Source organism: Anopheles coluzzii, chromosome 3 (genome assembly GCF_943734685.1).
Source record: "Anopheles coluzzii chromosome 3, AcolN3, whole genome shotgun sequence".
Taxonomy (NCBI): Eukaryota; Metazoa; Arthropoda; class Insecta; order Diptera; family Culicidae; genus Anopheles; species Anopheles coluzzii.
This window is the reverse complement of record NC_064671.1, coordinates 2,606,936-2,629,046: the sequence shown is the minus strand read 5'-3', so window position 1 is coordinate 2,629,046 and position 22,111 is coordinate 2,606,936. Positions and strand designations below refer to the sequence as shown.

Genomic DNA, 22,111 nt, shown 5'->3' with positions numbered 1-22,111 from the left:
CGCAATCTCGCAATGGCCGGTGCTCGGGTTTTATTATCAAATAATTATCTATTTCTTACCCTGCGCCTTCCACACACGCTTCGATATGCGTGCCTTTGGTAGTAGCCCTGCCCCACCCTTTTTGGAATCGGAGGGTCGGGAGGGGGACACCAACACAGGTACACAAACACACACACACACACACACACACTGCTTTGGCGTTGCTTTTTGCGCTGTGCTCGTATCACAGCGAAACCTGTGCGTGGTTGATCAACAGCAGCACGGTGGGTTCGTCGTCGTCGCCGCCGCCGCCATCTGGGGATATCTGACCAATCGAGCTCGCTGTGATGTGATGGAAGCCTCTCGTCACCGCTGATCGCGTTCTTGATCTTGATCGGGCCAAAAACCATTTGTTCCTCTGCCCATCTGGGAGGGCCCCGGGAATGGAGCGCTTGCTTGCTGAAAACTCTTTCGTGTCTTCAACGGCCGGCATCAAGTCCAGCAATTCGCCCCCTCCGCTACGTAATTAGATACGGCTAACGACGCATTTGCTGGTGCCTGTGAATTTTCCCCCTTCTTGCGAGGTGTATAATTACTGCTACTATTGGCTTCTTCAAATTTTCCTCCTTTTCAGGGGATCGAAATCGTATAATGTGTGCTGGAGATCAAAACTTAATAGAAAAAATAGGAAAGCCATTTACAACCGTTGAGATTTTTCTGCATTTGACTTTATTCTTACAATGATTAACACATGTCTTTTTCTTCTTCTTTTTGCTCTATTTACAGGTATGATTTGTGCAGCTTTTGGATGGGACAAACAGTAACAGGCTTTCCTGTACATCTAAGTATTCGATACCTTTCTTACCCAAAAAAAAACATCTTATTTTCCTACTACCGGTGCAAAACTGCACTCGGGACTGTTTGTGAAGGGAAAGGGCGCAAAGGAACGCGTACGCGTAGGGCAGAGGGTTCCGCTGCCAGGAAGCCAGTTGCCAAATGGTGCACAAAATTATAAACATAAAACGCATCCGAGCCATAATAAGAAAATAATAATCACATCCAGCCGTCGCGGCGCTCGGCCAAAGCTAACAAGTTCAGAAACCTCTAAACGAACCGAACCTCAGAGGCAGTGGTGGGAGGGAGGGGAGTGAGGGGGACCGGCCTATTGAAAGAGGAAGCGAGAAGTGGAAAGTTCATCATCGTTCGTCCATATCTTTTGATGGATCATGATGAATCTCTCATTCGCTGTCCGGCCTCCGTCGCCGACGCCCGGCCTCGGCGATGTGTTTGCCCGCCTGTCGCCAACTCTTGGCGCTGGCATTTTGGCGTATGATCATGGTTTTCCTCCGTGCAGCCGATGAAAATCGAACCGCATTCATCCCCATTCAGCAAACCGAGCCCGGTGCAGCCCGGGAATCGATCCGAGATCGGCCCGAAAAGAGGCAAACCGTACGGATGTTTGTACTCGTCTCATCTGTATACTTTTCTTCTCCTTCCCATTGCGGCGCCTTTACCTATCATCATCATGGTCCTTGCACCAGCACACACACACACACGCATAAAGAAAAACAGCTCTAAACATATACGCGGAAAGGGAAAAGGACACCGGGCCCGGGCAAAACATCGGTGTGCAACATCAGTTTCCTTCTTCGGGTCCCGATGCATGCAACGAAGCAATCAAGAAATTCGAATCTTCAGTCGAAGCAAATTTACCCAACCCAACGCGGACGAGGGACGGGAGGAAGCAATTTCCCTCCGCGCTGCCCCCCTACCTCTCTCTCTCTCTCTTACCGCCAAGGGGCGAGAAATGATCCCGGGCACCCTTCAGGCCATGATCGGCTGGTGTCGAATGACCTGTCCGCAGGGCATTCTTTTCCACCATCGGCGGCACGACGGGAAGAAGAACAAATCCCCGATCGAAGAAGATCGTGCCAGATGATGGTGTGCAGGAAGGAATGTTCGTTTTCCTTCGTTCCCTTCCTTCCCTTCCTTGGGGACTTGCTGTGTTCTTGCTGCTCCCGCCCATCGGATCCGGTCACGATGGTTGTTGGGATTGCGTACGAAGCGACCGGCAGCCAAAGTGCATTATGATTGCGATGCTATCTCATTTGCGGATGATTTTCATTCAAGTTTTTTTGCTCTTCCTCCGCTGCTGCTGTTGTTTTTACCCCTTTCGTACCCCAATCAACCGCAAGGGAAGTTTTTCCATCGCTTGCAACCCGCACACTGCTGCACGAGAGTGTGCAATCGATCCCCTTTGATGCAGTGTGTTCCGTTTTGCAGCGAGTTTTTCGCTGATTGAAGGTTTGCCGGGATGAAGATTAGAGTGCATTTTCGCTCGCGTTTTTCTGGAAAGCCACAAGTGCAGCCCGGACCCCGCCCGGTGCGTCCCTGCTGTGCCCCTGGCCCGGGGTAACCGATCCGTCTGTGTTCCGCGCTGGTCGGTAATGATGAATTTGACGGGCTCCGCTGCGCTCGTCGACGGCAGCGATTGTATTGCGCGATGCGGTAAAGTTTTTATTATCCCCGACCATCCCGAGCAACCAGCAACCAGCAGCAAACACCGGGCGCACACCGCAGGATGATCATCGGTGCGGTAACGGAGGTCCTTTTTTGCGCTTCCTGGACGGCATCGGTGGCGCAGGGGCAAAAAGGCAATATAAGCTCATAGTTGGCAATTATTTTGGCAATCTTTTTGTTGCCTTTCCCCCCTTTAACCACCCCGTTAACCCTCCCCGCTGCGTGTGCTTTCCAATCATTCGGCAGTCCAAGTGCCATTACGTGACCACTTTCACGACTCCCGATGCGCTCGTCTTGCGATGTTAATAACTAAAGGTTCACCATCAACGAACTGGGAGCAAAAAAATAATGCACTCATACACACACACACACACACACACACACACTGCCCAATCTCCCAATTCCCCCCCCCCCCTCCCCCCTCAGAACGCACCGATAAGCAAAAGATGCATTACTTCGTCGGAAAGGATGATAGCCTTCTTCAAATTTTGTAGCTCTTCTCTGACCAACAACAACCAACAACAGCAGCAGCAAAAAACACACTCTCATTAACACACACACACACGATAAAAGAACAGAAAAGAAAGCGTAAAAGTGCATTCGCTTCCTTTTTGTGTGAGCAGTCGGATATATACATTGATTCCGGCGAAGATAAATCATTTCCCTCCCCGCTCGAACAGCAAAACCAAACGGGCGTGGGGCAGCAGCAGCAAAAAAATCCTACAAATCGTACAAAACACGCAAAGCCCCACGGGATGGGCCACCGGATAGAGAGCGAGCGCTTCCTATAAATCACCGATCACCAGCGCGCGTTGGCTGGGGGGAAAAACGCTGGTACGAACCGAGAAAGCCAGAAGCAGCAAGGGCAACCTTTAAGCCCCTCGCCGAAATGAGTAAGCCTTCATAAATTTTCATTTCTTTCCACAATGTTGTAAAAACGGTTCGAGCTGCTGCATTGTGTTACAGTTTGTTAAAAACGCTCAATTTTGTTGCATCAAAGAGAAGAAGGGGGTGTTGGGAGGGCAAATTTCAAAGTGATCGTTTGCTTTGCGTTTGCACAACGCGCCGGTTCGAACACTGTTTGACTACCGAAAAAAAGGATGGATAAGCCACATTCCGGCGTGTCCACGTCGGAGGCTGCGCTATGCGTCACACTTTGGTGCATAGCTGCATGTGTGTGTGTGTGTGTGTGTGGGGGGGGGGGGTGCATCGCTGCGAGTGCATCGAACTGCCGCCGGTGTCGTATGTGCAATCGCTTCTGCAAACTAGTCGAATGGCTGTTGCGCTGTAGGTTTCGCTGCTCTCTCTCTCTCCGACTTGGTAGATAAAATGATGAAATCGAATTCGAAAGAATGTTGAAACAAACATGACAACAACAACAACAACAAAAAAGGCCCTCAACTCAATGCGTGTATGCGGGAGAGACAAAACATTCCTTAAACTGTCATCACTTGTGGAAGATGGAAGTATAAAACCGCACCGAATGCGCAGAGCCGCCCCCTCCTCATCCGCAGATAGGGAACCAGCAAAGCAACAGAAACGGCAGGACAAACCAACAGCAACAACAACAAAAACTACATCCACACTGGAAGGATAAAAATAATAATAATGAATATGAGAAGCAAACGACGGGAGTGAGCGAGAGAGAGAGAGAGAGAGAGAGAGAGAGAGAGAGAGATAAAACCGCAGAAACAATCAAACGAGCAACATCGGCGACGAACGGCGTTGACGACGGCTCCAAATGAAAGCAAGAAATGAAACAGCAAACACACACACACAGAGTCGAACACGAAACCACGGATTGGACCGAAATATGTAATGACCATGAATAGTGGTGAGGTGCCGAACAGGGGGGAGGGAGCAAAATAAAACCGGCGGCCCTAACCAAAACTCGCGGTCTCGCGGGACACCGGATCAAACAAACCCCCCCTTGCCCCCACGCTCCCACGATGAGACACACGGTGATCGATCGGGGAGAGGCCTGGGTGGAGGAAATCGAAAGCTTACGTTAACATTCTCAATAATCTTGCATGTGTCGCTCAACCGTTCGGGGGAGCGCTGGTGGCCGGTTAAGATCACCAAAATTGGAGGATCATCGGAACCGGGATGGGGGTGTGGGTGGGGGCATTCTCGTCCATGTTTGTCGCCAACGGTTTTGCCCCCTCCCACCCTGTCCACTTGCTTTCCCACCGTGATTACTACACTACGCGCGCGCGCGCTCTCACTCGCGTATGCAAACGTTTATCGCGCGGGTTCGATCGCGCGACTTTCCGCGGCGTGTCGCGAGCGCTGCTCAATCCGTTGTGCTTGCAAGCTCAAAAACAGTTTACTCTTGCTGAAAGGTTCTTCTCCTGCAGCGCAAAATGCAAAATTTAAGGTCAAACACAGAGAGAGAGAGTGTGTGCGGCAAAACGAGCGCGGAATGCGCGTGCCTTGGCAGCGGTGGAAGGATCTGGCCAGCAGAAGGAAGCAAAAAAACGCTCAACCCGGAGCAGCGTTTGGCCCCGTGATCCAAATCGGGATCCCGAAAAAGGAACCGACAGGATTCGTTAAACCCCACCCCCCCCCCGTTGATGCTTTTTGCTGCTGACTCAGCCGCTCAGAGCCCTTTCTTAAATGTCCTTTTGGCTTCAAATTAGGGATTTTCCATGTTTATAGCGCATGCAGGGGGCTTTCTCGCGTGACGTTTTCGGGGTGGGACAGTCTTTTTTTTGTTGCTTCCACGATCACGCGTTGGCGTTGGCCTTTCACGTTTGCGCCCGGGATAAGAGATTCATTCATCCATCCATCACATCACATCCGCGCACGACATATATCCCGGGCGTCTGGGCCACCGTTTTCCTTTTACGGCGCACGGCGATCGATCTCGTTTAATTCGAGCGCTTTTCGCGCGTTTTGTTTTTTTGCGCTCGCCCGTTCGGCCCGCCCGCCGTTGCCAGTTCTGCTTTGATGGTCGCTACCGAAAAGTCCTGCCTGTCTACCTGTTTCCATTTGCCGATTTATTCGTTGCCCGCGGGGCCCCTACACTACAACCGTCCGTCCGTCCGCGTGTGTGTGTGTGCGATCGAGCGATCGATTTCGCGCAAAATCCCGCAAACAGTTTTGGGGCGAACATTTCGGCAGTGACATTATTTATTTCATATATACATATAAATTAATGTAAATGTGCTTACCCCGCCCGCCCCAAAACACCCCTCGAGGGTCCGTTTTAGCGGGTTGTGCCATCTGTTCGCCCGCCTGTGTGTGTGTGTGCCCGCGTATCTGATTGTTGATGTTTTCGGTGTGCTCTCTTGCGCCCTTCCCCTTCAAACTCGCCGAGCCCGAGCGTGATGGGTTTGCTGCTTCGTGCGACCTGCATTTAAAGGACTTTCGTGGATCAGATTTTTGCATAAACCCACTCACCCGCGTTCCACACCCCCCCCCCTCACCCGGCATGCAGATAAAGCGAACGGAAAAACTCCGCAACTCCGCGACCGATGAAGGTTAAACCACCACGCTTGATGATACCAGACATAGATACCGTTTTGCGAGCCACTCCTCTCCGAGCACCGTGCTGTTTGTGCCAGGCGAGCACGACAAGGGCGAAGGTGGCCCTTTCGTGCGAGCTGTCACGCTGGCGAACGCGCGGCCAGCCAGGACGTACTTAACCGTTAATTGGATTAAGGGAGCGTCTGCCGAGCCGTGGCGTGGCGATCACATGCACTGACCTCTGACGGATCGCGCCACGGATCCTTTCCCGTCTTCACGGACAGCCTTCAGCCACACACACACACACACACACACACGCTCGCACTCCCCATGTTACCGAAATGCAGTCTTGCGTCTGGGGCTGCATACAAACATCGAACAATCTTATCGAACGCTACAAAATTGAGCTACGATTTACGACATTCGCCAAACGCCCGGGCCCTCCCTTATTTTACGAGTCCTTTTTTTTTTTTTGGCCCCGACTGTTTGCTGGTGAATGAAAGCAGCAACAACGGCAGAATGCCCGCCAGCCCGCCACTACTGCAGCACTCGCAGTACGCAGCGGACAAGGAACCGAGCGCGAAAGGAGTGTGTGCGAGTGCGCGCGCGCGCTCGCGCGAACGTCGTTCACGTTCCTCTCTTGCGCGCACGGGGATGGGCTCAGTTTCCCAAAATTTAATTTATGAAATGAAATGAGTAGATAAGGCTTCGGTTGAAATAAATCTTGTCACCCCACCGGAACCCGCAAGCCCCCCATTCCCCCTCCGCGGCCGCCACATTCCACACATTTGGTGGCTGCAACGGGTCGGTTGCGTCCCCGTTGGTGTGTTGGTGAAAAAATCTGCCATGTTTTTTGCACTTCCTTTTGTGTCCCCGATTTGGCGCAGTTCCATCCCTCCCTCAGCCTTTTTACTCTTGCTGCATCACCCCATACCCTTACCCATCTCTCCCTCGACCCGAACGAAGGGATGGGTGCACTTTTTTTTAAGCAGGACTCTTTTCGCGCATCTCGCACAATCCAGCCAGGGACTTTGCTCCTCTCGCCGCGCACCCCTTCCCCCGGGGGGTATCTTTTCTGATCCCCCGCGCAAAAGGTATCGATTTTTCTTACCCTTTCCCAATGCAACAAAAAATAACGGGGGGGGGGGGGGGGGGGGGGTGGAAGCGAAATTAATGTGGCGTTGTTCGTTTGATTGCGAGGTGGAAATGGCGATCAATTAATCTGAAGAGAGTTCATATATCGTACACACTTTCGCATGGCCCCCCTGCGCCCGGTACTGTGGCGAAGCAGATAGGAAAGGAAAGACATTCTTCCGCACGTTTCTGGGGGTGAATGGGGGCAGGGGGAGGGGTCCGGAATCGTGCAGTTCACCAAACATCTCTCTTCCTTCCCTCATATGTGTGTGTGTGTGTGTGCTGCTCGCAAGTGTGTGGTTCGTTCGCCGTTCGCAAATCCGGGCGGTACTCGGCATTTCTCCGTCTCCGGATCACGGAAATTAACGCCCCGATCGGACGAAATGTATTGCCCACCAGTATGCCCCGGTTTTGTGACCAGATCGGAGATTAGCAGCCGAAGAGGAGGGGGGGGGGGGGGGAACGAATTCCACCACTTCCTGTTCCTGTGGTCGCGCTTCACGCTGCTCCCTAATTCGCTAATGCAATGAGACCCGGGCCCGGGCGGAGTGCTTTGCCAGATGCTGTTTTGCAATTTCTTCGCACTGGAAAATTGACTTAATTAAAGTGAAACATTTCTGCAGCCAGGTTATGTGGAAAATTCAACCCAAAGCTGGTGCTACTGCTGCTGCTGCTTGCAAATGTTCTGTTCTTCTGCCCCGCGCAAGTGTCTTAGTACGTTAGCGTGCACGCCACATTCTACTTCTATTATTACTTCCCCATTACCATTCATCAAACAAAGCCGCTCCAATTCATCTAAATTAAAACCTCAACCCCCACCGACAACAAAAAACACACACACACACACACACACACACGATCCATTCACCTTTTGTTGCAAGCGTAAGCCAAGTGCGCTGCCAAAAACAAAACAAAAGAAACAGTAAAATAAGGCCCGGCAACGGTGTGCGTCTAACCTTTCCTGGCCACTCCTGGTGTTACGGTGCCGCCAAAATGGAAGAATTTATATGTATATGCATTCGCTAGCTCAGTGAAGCAATGGCTCCAAAAGTAGGTTCTCTGCCGCGTTGTTCATGCTCCACCACGCACGGCTCCTCCAGCCGGTGGAAATGATTTCGGGGAGAGGCGGCAGCAGGCACACAAAAACCACCGAAAGTTCAAACTCTCCCGTGCGCGACTACCGCTAGCTTTTCTGCGTTAGTGCTGGTTTTCGAATTACTTTTCATTTGCACGATAATAATGTGCATCTACAGCGCACATTCATTTGCCTAACGCGCAATCCACACACAATTCGTGGGGAGAGAGAGAGAGACACGTCGGGAGCATTCGTTCCTGCTTCCTTATCATCCACCGTTGGCCGGCGTGATATTGAAGCGGATTTTGGCGCAGGCGTTTGATCTGCGCGAGATCGTGTTCCCATCGCATCGGATCACCTTCCGCAGGAGATTGTCTTAACAGTTGGGCCAAGGGGTTTTAATCCACCCGCAAGCCCGCTCGGCTCGGCCCGTTGTTTGGCTCCTCTGCCCTCCTGCTCCGCTTCTTCCAGCTTCTTTATCGTGTGAATAAGGGGTGCAAGCCGTGTTTCATTTCACTTGATCATCAAAGAACCGAACCCACGGGGCACGTATGCAATAAACATAAAACCCTTCACACTTGCGCGAACCCTCGCAAACCACCACCGCCGGTTTAAGATTGTAAATGCGCCGTTTTTGGAAGGGTGGATAGATTCACTCCTAGGAAGGAGACCAGACCCGCGCCATTGGCCAGACTAGAAAATAAAACCGGGCGAAAAAATAAAGCAACAACGTGTGGAGGTAAAGGAAGGAGACAACAGCAACACAAAAAAACGCAATACTTCTTTCTCGGACATTGTTTGTTTTGCTTCGCGCGGCAAGACACAACAGCCCGCGCGGGGCGAGTTGGGGTGGGAAGCCTGGGGAAGAGATCATGTGTGCGTTAAGTAGTGAATTTTATGAGCACCCTCAAACCGATGCAGTCTGAATGGCCGCGCGCAGCCCGACCAGCCGGGAACGATCTTTTCGGTACGAAACGATTCGTTTCGTCGCTTGTGCTAGCACCCAAGTGTTTCGTGGTGGTTAGAAGCTCGGAACAATGCTCGGAATTTCCAGCCAGCGCCGTTCACTCCCGACTTTGCTTTGCCTCTTTTTCTATTCCCGTTTTTTTCTTGGTCGTGTGGTGTGGTGGTGTGTATGCCCATCCGCCCCAACAATGATGATGGCCAGATTTTTGGCAGACCGTACACACTCACGCTTGGCTCGCAGGGGCTGTACGCATAAAAACTTCATCAAAAGCAGCCTCACGCTCACAATGCGCCCAGACTAGATCACCGGCCGCATGCGTTAGCGTTAGCGCAGGAGTGAAAGAAAGAAGCAGGAGCAGGAAAGGAACGGCATTAGGCGCGTTTTAGGTCAATCAACAAAACGATTTCTTCGTGTCTGCTCCATTCTTTCGCCTGGGAGAGAACGTACCGCGCGCCGCGCTCGTCCCCATGCAGGGAAAGGAGCACACACGCCGCAGACCGCGACCTGCTGCCGGAACGGCACACGAAAGTCACTGCGGCGCGGTTTTATGAGCGCACGAATGATGGAACATCCAACCAAGCTCTGGCTGACCCATCTAGCAGGGCTCGTAGGCCCTCTCGCACCACCAGGACTGTTTGTTGGCGTCCCATCAAAAACCGCCCGGGCTTTGGTTGGTTGGTTCGTTGTGTTGCCCGGTGCAGCCTCCCCCCGACTCCTAGACGAAGAAGCCTTTTAATGTATCACACGGGAATAATGGCGATAGTGATGTTATTAAAATATAATTAGCTCACAATGCCAACCCATTAATCATTCTTCTGGCTGGCGTGCTCGGGTTTCGGTGAAATGAACCTCCCCGTCGCCCGACCCCTCCCCAGATGACTTCCCTCGGACGCGGTGGCGCTGTCCACGGTCCCGTTTTCTTTCTTTTTTTTCGCTTTATAATCGCCTGCTCTAAATACCACAGGCTCTCCTCTCCTTCTTGGCAGCGCGACCTCGCCCGGATAAAAATCCATTTTCACGCTCGACCTTCCCAATAATCGTGAAATGATGGGTCATGTGTATGTATGCAAGTGCAAGTAGATTCCACCATTAGTTCCAGCGCCGTTGTAGCTCCCATGCCAGGCGGAATCCTTTCTACGCTCGCTGGAACTATAATTATGTCAAAGGTGGGGAGGTCCGACTACCGTCCCCGGTGGTTCCCTGGTATGCAGGAATAAGGGCCAGAGGAGCTTATTGCTACGGCTTCCACTCAATTGGTCCCAAGAACTTAACGCACAAAGATAGTCCAATTCAAATGGTTCCGAAAAAATCACATAAATACGCATCCACGTGTCCAGCGAAGTCGAACGGATCGATTGAAACAAAGAAGGCACCAAAACCTTCTTCCTCCACAAACACACACACACACATTCACTTCCATCCATCTCGCGATATCGTGGAAGAGGTTTTACGATCGCTCATCAGCTTCCCCTAATTGAGCGACGTCAGCAACTGTCCCCCCAATTAAAGATTGCCTCGAATATGGCGCACAAAACCCCCGCCCCGGAGCCGACCGAGGGCATATACGGCGGTGGTTGGGCCGTTCCGTACCGTTTGCCGCATTCCTCTCCGTCACGAATCGCGATCGCTTTGGAATTTCTCGCACGCTGAGAGAACACACACACACACACACAAACGCGAGCGGGCGCGCGCGCACACACACCCGTCTTGAACCCGCAGTTCCGTGATCGGGATTTTGCACAAAACGGTTCGCTTTCTGTGCGAAACAGTTTTCGCCCATTTTGCCTTCTTCTCGCACAAAACGAATAGGGGGGGAGGAGAAGGGTTGGTGGCATAATCCTCCTGGACGCACGGGCGCAGCGAACGTTCGTGCGCTTATAAATTTGCCCTTCCCGGCAGGGGTCAACCGAGCGAGGAGTCGCATCGACATGTCAAAATTCTCATTTAAATCAGTGAACACCTTTCGCTAAAAATTCCCGAACCCCGTCGTAAGTCGTTAAAAAGCTTAGACAAAAGGGGGGGGGGGCAGGCCTCCACCACTGGACTGGCAAAAATGGAAAAGGATGCAAATGATCGATGCGTCATCGAACGGGCGGGAAAACTGAGCAGCCGCTCTGTCCCACCGGGCTTCGTAATAATGTTGCCATGGGGAGGAGACAGAGGGGAAAGCCCAGCAAGGGAAAGTCAGGCGACACATTGCAGAACGCCAGAACGGGGGTTAGAACCAGAATTGGGACGTGAAATTAAAAAGAAGCTTCCTTTCTCGCACAATCTTTCTTCTAGCAAAGAAGGAACTTCCCTGTCCAACAAGCAAGTGAGGGAGAGAGACAGAGAGAGAGAGAGAGCAAAACAGGTTCGAGGCGACGGGTTTTGGGGTTGAGTCACCCGGTGAAGGAAGGGAAGGAAATAAAACGTAAATTTACTGTCCAGATAACTGCTCGCACAGCCTCCAACGATTTAATGAGCGAATGAACTAATCGAGGGAGAGGGCGCAAGCTGGGAACCATGTGGGAGATGATCGGGGGGAGTCGGCGGGTATGCTGAAGGCCACTGCTGATAGAGAGACCCCCTTGGATTGACGGGAAGTGAGCGAACCAAAGTGAGGGACCAAAAACAACGCCAACAACGGCCTTCCCCCTCTGCCAATCTCGGCCCAACGGTCGTCCGTCAACCACGCGGTGTCCCGCGGTTGCGCAAAATTTGCGTCGAAGCTGACGAACGTGCGAGGGACCCGGGCGAGCGTTCCTGTGGAATATATTGATTTAATTAGAATACGCGTGGAGCGTTCATTACGATATTTTTTCCATTAATTATAACATTTATGCGTTTCTGCGGTTTGCCGTTGCCCGACTTTTGCCCTTCTGCTGCTGCTGCTATCGACATTCTTTGGATTCGATTCGCAGCCGCTTGCCGTGGTTACGTGGATAAGTAAATTCGTTTTTTCCCCTAGTGGCCCCCGGATGATCTGGCCCCATTCTGCAGTAGGGGGTGGTACGATTGCCCTTAAAGCATCCACATGCCTCCACTCTGCGCGGAAGTAACGGGCTGGAGCGTCTTTGTAGCGTCTGGTCAATAGCGAGGCGCATAAGCACATTACAAAAGTGAGACAAAGGTTGCGACCTTTGAATCTGTGGTCATTCGTGTACACACACACACATGTACCGTCTGGCGATCGGTTTCAGTTCACTTCCTAGTAGGCCGATTTTCCGCATGAAATACCTGATCCGAAGCGATCGGTTGTGTGAAACTAAAACATTCCTCCCAACCCAACCCCACGATCGGTCTTTGGGTGTGTGTGTGTGTTAGTCGACCTGTTTTCCCGGTGAAATTGCACATGTGTGTGTGTGTATGCAGGAAGTTGGCTTAGGCCAACTCAGCCCCGTTCCAAGCACCAAAATAGCCCCCGATCGGCCCTCTCGGCCACAAGCACACAAGTGTAGTCAGTGCAGGTTTCGAGATTAATTGATTTACCACAAGATTTAGATAACCGTTTTAATTACAATTAGATAAGGCTTCGATCGTTGGCCGTTGAGAGGCGTATTACTGGCGACCCCTCGGCTTCGCTGGGCTGCTGCTCCGTGGAAAAGCCAATTCGAACCGACCCGAATAGTAGACGACGTGATGGTTCATGTGGCCTCCCTCCCTGCTTGGGCTGTGTGTATCTCCATCTCGGCCCGAGCGTCGAAAATGTCAACTCGAGCTGTCGTCTCCGCTGTCGGTCTAGCGAGGGAAAAGCGAGCTTCCGCAGCATCTCTCGGCATCGGCACCCGTGGCGTGGAGCGCGTGGATTTCACTGTTCCAGAATGGGGCACTCCCATGCCGAAAGCGATCTCGCTCCTCAGCTCCAAGCTTCAGCAGCGCTTCCAGCGTGCAACCCGATGGGGATCGTGTTTATTTGTGACTTTCGTAAAATATTCTCTTTTCGATCTGGAGAACCGACTGACAGCGAGAGAGAGAGACAGAGAAAGAAAGAGAGATAGAAAGGGAAAGAGAGAATACCGCGGCTGCCTATAGCAACGGCAGCAGCACAACCACCAAACGTAGCAACAGGGCCGGCCGGTGGCGGACGTTCTTGATTATCCTTTCGTTATGTCTTTCCCCCTTCTTTCTATTTCTTGCGCTTGACTTTTCTTCTTCTTTTTTGTATTTGTGCCCTCCCGTGCTTCGATCTGTCTATTGAATTGCCTTATTTCTTCTACTGCCACTTTGTGTGTGTGTCTGGTGTGTGTGTGTGTGTTTTTTTTTGCACTCCACTACGTTTTCCCTTCGCCGTTCGCGGCAGAAGCGCGTCAGTATCTACATAATACGTGAACGCGAATATATACATAAATTTATTTGGATTGCAAATGAATACTGAAAAAGATTGTCGAATGATAACAAACCGGCGCGTCGTCGGTTCGATCGCCCGTCCGGGACCTAACTCGATGCAGGCCTCGGGTCGACTGCTCGAGGCCCACCTTCTTGTTTTTTTGTTTTGTTCATTCATGCTGCTGCTGCTGCTGCTGCTGTACAACCATTTAAATAGCTGCGGCTGCAATGGGCCCACGGAAACCGTCAGGAAAATTGCCCCCGAGCACTCGACTGGCAATTCCGGAGGGTGTAGCATTGAAGGGAATGAAATTGTTACACCGCAAAAGTGTCATCAGTGTGCAGAAGCACCAGAAGGAACAGCAGCAGCAGCAGCAGCAGCCAGTAACAGTACCGACACATGTTAGCCTCGTGTGGGGGGCTCATGCTGCGGGACCGATGAGAAGGCGAACTTATCTAAAGCTATTGGAAAAGGGTGAAGAACCGATCACGCAGTGGGTGGATTAAAGCACTAGTTAACGCTGCTGGGCGTGGGAGGAAAACAAATATATCGTACCGAACGGTACCCGGTGGAAATAAAACGGTATAGTTCGCATCCCAGCTTGAAATTGGGTCGCTTTGTGTATGTGCGAGTGAAACAATCCCGATCCCCGGTTTTGGTAAATTGAAGAATCATTAAACAGGAAATTGTAAAATAAAAATAACTGATAAACTATTTGCATCTCAAACTCTGCTCCGCGGCCTCTGAACGCCCATCGAGGGAAGGGAGCCATTGCCATTGATCCTGCCGTCTTATTTGCATTCCACAGCAGCATACCGTCCCGCCCGGTGCACCCTTCGACACGGTGCAAATTCGAACGTTGCAATACATTCAACTTACGCGCTCGCGCGCATCGATTACATAGTTTTCGCCGGTTTGCTACATAAAAATTCAATTAAAACCCCTAACCGTGGGGCGGCCCTCCTTCGCGGAAGCTTCCCCGGAGGTCCGCGCCGGAGACAAACTACTAACGCGCAAAAGTCGTGCCTCGCGCCCGCCATCGCGGAGAACAAAGAGTGAGAAATATGAACCACCCAATCCTCCCCTAAGCTCCCCTTTTTGCTGAACGTGTCCTCTCCCGAACGTAGGTCACAAGATGCGAAATACACCTAGCCCCGATCGTCGTCGAAATCGTTAGCAGGGGATGCAAAAACGCATCGCTGCGAGACTGCTTTCACACAATCACACTCGAATTGCTTGCCACCCTGCTAAACGTGGCTGCGAGGTCTTGTCGTTTCGTCACCCGGGCGCGGGTCCACCGCCTCCCCCCCCCCCCCCCCCCCCCCCCTTTACGGTGTCGTCACCCGGGCACGAGGAAAAGGATCGCGCGCTGCAGATAACGTGTCGAGATCGCAAAAGATCGTGTTAGCCCTCCAGCAGAAGCGGCACACACACACACTGAATTCAACTCAGTACGTGGAGTGGCTCTCCAACCACGTCCAATCCTCGCCACTTTGCTCGCAAATTGATTTATGATCCCATCGTATTAATCTTCACTTCGAATTTAAATGATAAAACCCATGCACCTGATTTGATTAAAACCATCCGATAGCAGTGTTTTGTTCGCTGCGAAACGCGATACACAAAACACCCCATGCCGGATTGCTCCGGGGGCGCACACTGTGTCTCGGTTCACGTTCGGGTTGAAAAATGCGGCAGCACCCCCAAAAACAGTGCCGTTGTCACACGGCTGGACAACGCTAGCTGTGCTTTGGAGAGCGATCACACACGGGAAAAATCACACGTCCAAAAGCAAAACATGGCTCTGGTGCACCGCACCAATCGCCCGTGAGGGGGGGGGGGGGAGAAAGGATGCCTTTGCCCGCGTCCACATATGATTCACTGTCGCGTCCGCGCGTCCGATCACTATCCGGTCCAGAAAAACCCGATCGCCCGGATCGGATAATACGCGGTAGCGCGACGCGCATCGCACCGAACGCATCTTTCAGAAAATCATTAAAAATAAAGGATGAAGGCTCATTTCTCTTCTCCACCGGCTGAGCCATATTGGGGTGAGTCGGCGAGTGCGTGCGTGTACGTGTGTGTGTGGTTGAGTGTTTTTTTGTGTGTGCATTTGCTTCTGCATCCCGTGTCCGTGCCTTTTCTTTTAGCAAGCACCTTTTTTTGGGAGGGAGAAGTTGATTTTCTTCTCGTTTCATCATCTCATTCGTATTTTGGCCGTTCTTTTTTTTCGGCAGTTGTTGTTAGTCGATTCGCTTCCTCTGGCCACTGGGACGCCGTGCGCCGAAGAGGAAAAAATATATTTTAGAGATAATAATGAAAATATGTGAGCAGCAGTGCGAGTCACAGGCAGACAGAGTCGTCTTAAAATTGGCTGCTGCTACTTTCCGCCGCGTCATCGCGTATGGCGTCCCTTGCCGCGACCGCGGGAGCGCGTTAAATCAAGACGCCAGGAAGGACATCAACGCTTGGTTTGAAGTTTGAAGCGCTGGCCCCGTACGAAAATCCCAGCGTCCCAGGGCTTAGAGTGCAGCGCAGTCATAAAAGATAACAGCCGGGGATAAGACAAGAAAACACGAATTACGAATATGGGTATTTTATGTGACTCTCCAACTTCATCTCTGCACGGTGCGCTGGTGCAACAGGCACTGGTCCCTGTTTCTCACACACAAAGCTCCCCAAACCGTGCCCGATTTCCATGCTGAGACTGAGCCGGGAAGGGGGTTGCAGTTGCAGAAACACCAATTGGGCATTACTCTTTTTCACCCGTTGTGGTGGTGCCTCGTGGTCGTGTTCGCTCTCATCGCAAAATATGGTTCCACATTTATTCACCGGGTTGTGGGGTTTCTCCTTTTTTTTGCAACTTTTGTAAGAGCTCAGCCTGCATCGCTGCTTTTACTTTCGCCTTTCTCCAAACGGCTCGTTAAGGACATTTTCGAAGGATTAATTTTATTGACTACTGTGGCGGTTTCAAACCCACATTCGCCACCATAATCGTAACGGTTAGATCTTAACCACCGGCCACGGTGAATGGGGGCCACACAGCACACGGACCACCACCACTGTCACAACAAGGCACCTCAGCCCGCGGTCCGGCCACGCACTCTGCCCAAAGAAGACGATACGTTTCCCATTAGTTCAAAGATCAGCCACTCATTACCGTATAAATAGTCGAAAATTGTTCATTTACCATTTACCTCGCTTCGTTCGCTAATGTGCCCTCCTCTCCTGCTGACCCTGCTGGCTTGTGGGTTCGATTTTGTGCCACCGCTAAAGGCTGCAGTGAGTCGTAAAATCGTGGGTGAAATAAAACGAAATCACTTCAAAACCCGACCGGCCATCGAGCATCGGCGATCGATCGATCGAGTGAAGTGAAATCCATTTCAGTTCCACCAGCGCTCACGCTGCGCACCCGGGGCGGCGCCCAAGGGGTCGGAGGCAGGGCATGGCTGGAAAGTTGCAACTTGCGCTCATCTAGCGCGCACTAGATGCGCACATCGGACGCACGCGGGACCGATTTCACGGACGGTTCCATGGAATAATTATTATTAATTTAATTCCACATTAGGCTGCTCCCGAAACCCCCCGGGTGCGGGGGGCGGGGGGTGGCGATGGTACGGGGCCGGTAATGGCCGAAGAGGAACTGGTCGAAGATCAAAGGCAACATGCCGCAGCTGGGTGGTACGGGAAGCATGATCGATCCTTCGTCTAAAGGCATGGTTGCGTCGGTTGCGCCAATTGCGCCACGTTTGCGATAATCAATGGAAACACGTGTACACTGGCCCCGCGCTTAGAATTAATGATGCTTGAACCCACACACACACACACACACACATACTCGGTCCATTACCGAGGGCATTGTAGAAGGGCAATGGGCATTGGGATTTGGGTTTGTTTCAACAGTCGGCATTCTAACCTATCGTTTCGTTCTTCCCGCTTTTCTCTTCCTTTCGGACGCACTTCGACCGTCTGCGATGCCGCGTTTTGGTAATTACAGGTATCGGCTACCGATCCGGACTGCGGCGTTAACGCAATGGTGAACTACACTCTCGGGGAGGGCTACAAGAAGAACGCGGAGTTCGAGATCCGCCCGAGCACGGGCGAGGTGTGCATCGCCAGCGAGCTGGACTACGAGACGCGCAATTCCTACGAGTTTCCCATCATTGCGACCGACCGAGGTATGTGACAGCTCGGTTGGGACCGTTTCGCCCCAGTTCAGCAGGACAACCTGCTGCTGGGCTTTCCTGCGTGGCCTGTACTAACATCGTCATTTTCCTCTTTTTTTCGCTTCCAACGCTCTCTCTCTCTCGCCATCTCGCCACAGGAGGCCTCAGTACGACCGCCATGGTGAAGATCCAGCTGACGGATGTGAACGACAATCGGCCAACTTTTTACCCGCGCGAGTACAACGTGTCACTGCGCGAGTCGATGCCGACCAACTCGCTGCTCTCCACGCCGGTCGTGGTGGTCGTGGCGACCGATTCCGACTCGGGCAGCTTCGGCACGATCAGCTACCGCATTGTGGCCGGCAACGAGGCCGGCATCTTCCGCATGGACCGACTGACGGGTGAAATCTTTGTGACGCGCCCAAACATGCTGTCCAGCCGGACGCAGCCCTACCACCGGCTGAACATCTCCGCCAGCGACGGCGGTGGTCTTCGGTCGACGCATGACGCGGAGGTGTTCATTAGCGTGATCGATGCCACGCAGCGGCCGCCAATCTTTGACAAGCCTCGCTATACGTACTACGTCAAGGAGGATGTGAAGCGAAACACGGTCGTCGGAACGGTATCGGCAACGAGCAGCAACTCAGGTAAGTGAGCGGGACGTGTTGTTTGTTGTTTGAAAGTCAGATCATTAATAGAATGTGTGGTGTTACCCATTACAATGTCTGTAGGTAACCGTGGATCGTTACGATACTTCATCTATTCCGGCGATCCGGATGGGTTCTTCGCGATCGATCCGGTGTCGGGAAACATTCGCGTTGCCAATGCGCTGGATCACGAAACAAAGCCACAGGTGCTGCTCAACATTCAAGCGACGAGTGGTGACCCACCGGCCTACGGTCACACCCAGGTCAACATCGACATCGAGGACGTGAACGACAATCCGCCCGAGTTTGAGTCGAACACGGTGCGCATTTCCGTGCCGGAAAATGTGGAGATCGGCTCGCCGCTGTACGAGGCTAACGCGCAGGACAAAGACTCGGGCATGAGTGGTGTGATAACGTACATGCTGGCGGGCCAGGGCAATACGCTGAGCGGTGCCCGGTCCAGCCTGTTCAGCATGGACAGCCGCAGCGGACATTTGACCTTGGCGCGACCGCTAGACTACGAGTCAATGCAGCGCCACACGCTGGTTGTCACGGCATCCGACTCCGGTACGCCGTCGCTGTCCACCAATTTGACCATTCTGGTGGAGGTGCAGGATGTGAACGATAATGCTCCCATTTTCGAGAAGAACGAGTACGCCATCTCGGTCATCGAGTCAACGCCGAGCAATTCACAGGTGAGTGCAAACAGGCTGGGTGTTCTGACGGATGACTTACGATGACTTACATTGCCGCTGCTTCCTTTCCCATGTTACAGATCCTACAAGTCAGCGCGACAGACGCTGACACGGGCAACAATGCCCGACTGACGTACAAAATCCTCGGCGAAGATCATCAGCGTACCGGGAAGTCGACGCAACCGGCGTCGCCCGACGAACCGGTGGCGGAGATATTCGGCATCTTTCCCAACAGCGGCTGGATCTATCTGCGCACCAAGCTCGACCGGGAGGTGAAGGAGCGCTACAACATCACTGTGATAGTGAGCGATAACGGTGTGCCGACACTGACGGCGACGGCACACGTGATCGTCACGATACTGGACGCCAACGACAACAGTCCCATCTTTGCCAAGAGCCTGTACGAGTTCGAAATCGAGGAAAACATGCGCCGCGGTGCCATGATTGGTACCGTGTCGGCTTCGGACTCCGATGCGGGCATCAATGCGGTCGTGCGGTACAGTCTCATACCGAGCAATACGAGCTTCCAGATTAACCCTGTCTCAGGTAAGCTCTTGGATGGGTGATCGTCTCTTACATACCTCTAACTGGCTGTGTATTGCATTCTAGGTGAGATAACTACGCGAGATTCGCTGGACCGCGAAACGAAAGCTTCCTACGATCTAGTAGTTGAAGCACGCGATCAAGGCACGCCTTACAGGAGCTCGCGAGTTTCGGTAAAGGTACAGATTCTGGACGTCAATGATAATGCGCCGGATATTGTCGACCCGCAAGAGGATGTTGTGAGCGTGCGCGAGGAACAACCGATCGGGACGGAGGTGGTAAAGGTGCGAGCGATCGATCGAGACCACGGGCAGAACGCTTCCATCAGCTACTCCATCCTCAAGGGTCGTGATTCCGACGGGTACGGTATGTTCTCGATCGATCCGATGAGTGGAGTAATTCGCACCAAAACATCGCTTGACCACGAGGAGAAGACAATCTATCGGTTGGCAGTGGCCGCCACAGACAATGGAAAACCTCCGAAGCAGACCGTCCGTTTGCTGAGGATAGAGGTGCTGGATCTCAACGATAACCGGCCCACGTTTACCAGTTCCAGTCTAGTGTTTAGGGTAAGTTGGGATTGATTTGCTGTGGTTGAAGTGTTGCTAACCTTTCGTTTCCCTATCCGCTACAGCTACGAGAAGATGTCGGCGTTGGACACATCATCGGGTCAATCAGTGGCAATGAGCAATCGGATGCGGAAAACTTCATCTCGAGCAGTAGCGATCTGCACATTACCTACACCCTCACCCCACTGACGAACGATATCACCGAGGGTGCGTTTGATATCGATCGCAACTCGGGCAAGCTGGTAGTCGCTAGACAGCTGGACCGTGAACAGCAGAGCGAATATCGCATGGAGATTCGCGCGCTGGACACGAGCGCCAGCAACAATCCGCAGAGTTCCGCCGTCACAGTGAAGATCGAGATAGCGGACGTGAACGACAACCCACCGAAATGGCCCAGCGATCCGATCAACGTGTACGTCTCGGAGGACACCCCGGTCGGCGCGATCGTCTACAACTTTACCGTGCAGGACAACGACACCGGCACGAATGCGGAAATTAAGTACAACCTCTCGAAGCCGGCCCATCTCGCGCAGAAGGAATACTTCGCGATCGATTCGCTGACCGGATCGCTGACGCTGCTCGCGCCGCTCGACCACGAAGACACGCAAGAGTTCCTGCTGATCGTGCAGGCCACCGACCAATCGTCGAACGTTACCGAGCGGTTAACGACTTCCGCCACGGCACGCATCATGGTGACGGACGTGAACGACAACTCGCCCAAGTTTGTGATCCCACAGGCAGCCGACGGTGTGGTGTACATTAGCGACTCGCTGGAAATCGACCAGGTCGTGTCGCACGTGGTGGCCATCGATCCGGACAGTGGGGAGAATGGGCACATCGCGTACACCTTCGTCGGGGGCAACGAAGACGAACGGTTCACGATCGACTCCAGCACCGGTGTGATTCGGCTGGCCAAACCGTTCAGCAGCAACTTCATCATGGACAGCGGTAAGCGTAACTCCGTCAGCGGGAAGTACCAGCTAGTGATATCGGCCAGCGATCACGGGTCGCCCCGACCGCGCGAAGCCAAGATGACGCTGCAGGTGGTCATCCAGAATATGACCAACAATCCGCCCCGCTTCGTCGAACCGGTGTATCACGTGAACATTACGGAAAACGTGCCGAGCGGCAGCTTTGTGGTGCGCGTGTCGGCCAGATCCCACTCGGACGGTGGCTCCGGGGCTGGGCTCAATCTTACGTACGAAATACCGAAGGGTGTCGGTGAGGACCACTTTGCGGTGGATTCGGTACGGGGCATCGTCACAACGCGGGGGACCTTCGATCGGGAATCCAAGGACCTGTACACGATTCCGATCTACGTGACGGAAGGCGGACGGTTCAAGAAACCGTCATCCTCCGCAGCGTCCAGCCAGGATATGGCCCAGTTCGATGTAGCCACGCTCGTTGTACGCGTCACCGACGTCAATGACCATGCGCCCGAGTTTGTGCAGGGCTCTTGCTACCCTCTAGCGGTGCCGGAGAACAGCGAGCTCTCGGTGATTCACACTGTCGTTGCGACCGATGCGGACGACGGGCTGAACGGCGAAATAACATACAGTATTTCGGGTAAGTGAGGCAGCTTTACCTTCCATCTTGTGTGCAATATGACATGTTTTCTTGTTGTTTTTTTCGCATTGCTCGCAGGTGGAAACATGGGCAACAAGTTCAGCATCGACCTGCACACCGGTGCGTTGACGGCTCGGCCACTCGATCGGGAAGTGCACGCGAGGTACGTGCTGCAAATCACCGCACAAGATCGTGGCTCGCCCGTATCCCACCAGGGGCACTGCAACATCACCATCCGCGTGGAGGATGAAAACGACAACGATCCCAAGTTCGAGCTGCAGAAGTACATCGCGACGATCGACGAGGATGCGCAGATCGGTACGACGGTGCTCACGGTGAAGGCCATCGACGCGGACGTGGGCATTAACGCTCGCATCGTCTACTCGCTGGCCAACGTGACCGAGTGGTTGTTCGACATCGACAGCAAAACGGGCGTCATCACTACAGCTGGGTAAGTGTCTGCGGTCCGTTGT

General features: G+C 52.9%; 1 protein-coding gene across 2 annotated transcripts in view; it reads left to right on the top strand.

Moving 5' to 3' along the window:
- LOC120957992 (protein dachsous) overlaps positions 1-22,111 on the top strand; it is an 88,113-nt gene that overhangs the window by 59,959 nt on the left and 6,043 nt on the right. For both annotated transcript variants that reach the window (XM_049609188.1, XM_040380492.2), the window contains exons 4-10: positions 17,450-17,630; positions 17,777-18,265; positions 18,350-18,960; positions 19,041-19,506; positions 19,570-20,072; positions 20,138-21,638; positions 21,717-22,089. In XM_049609188.1, coding sequence (XP_049465145.1) covers positions 17,450-17,630; positions 17,777-18,265; positions 18,350-18,960; positions 19,041-19,506; positions 19,570-20,072; positions 20,138-21,638; positions 21,717-22,089 — 4,124 coding nt within the window. The remainder of the gene's footprint in view (positions 1-17,449; positions 17,631-17,776; positions 18,266-18,349; positions 18,961-19,040; positions 19,507-19,569; positions 20,073-20,137; positions 21,639-21,716; positions 22,090-22,111) is intronic.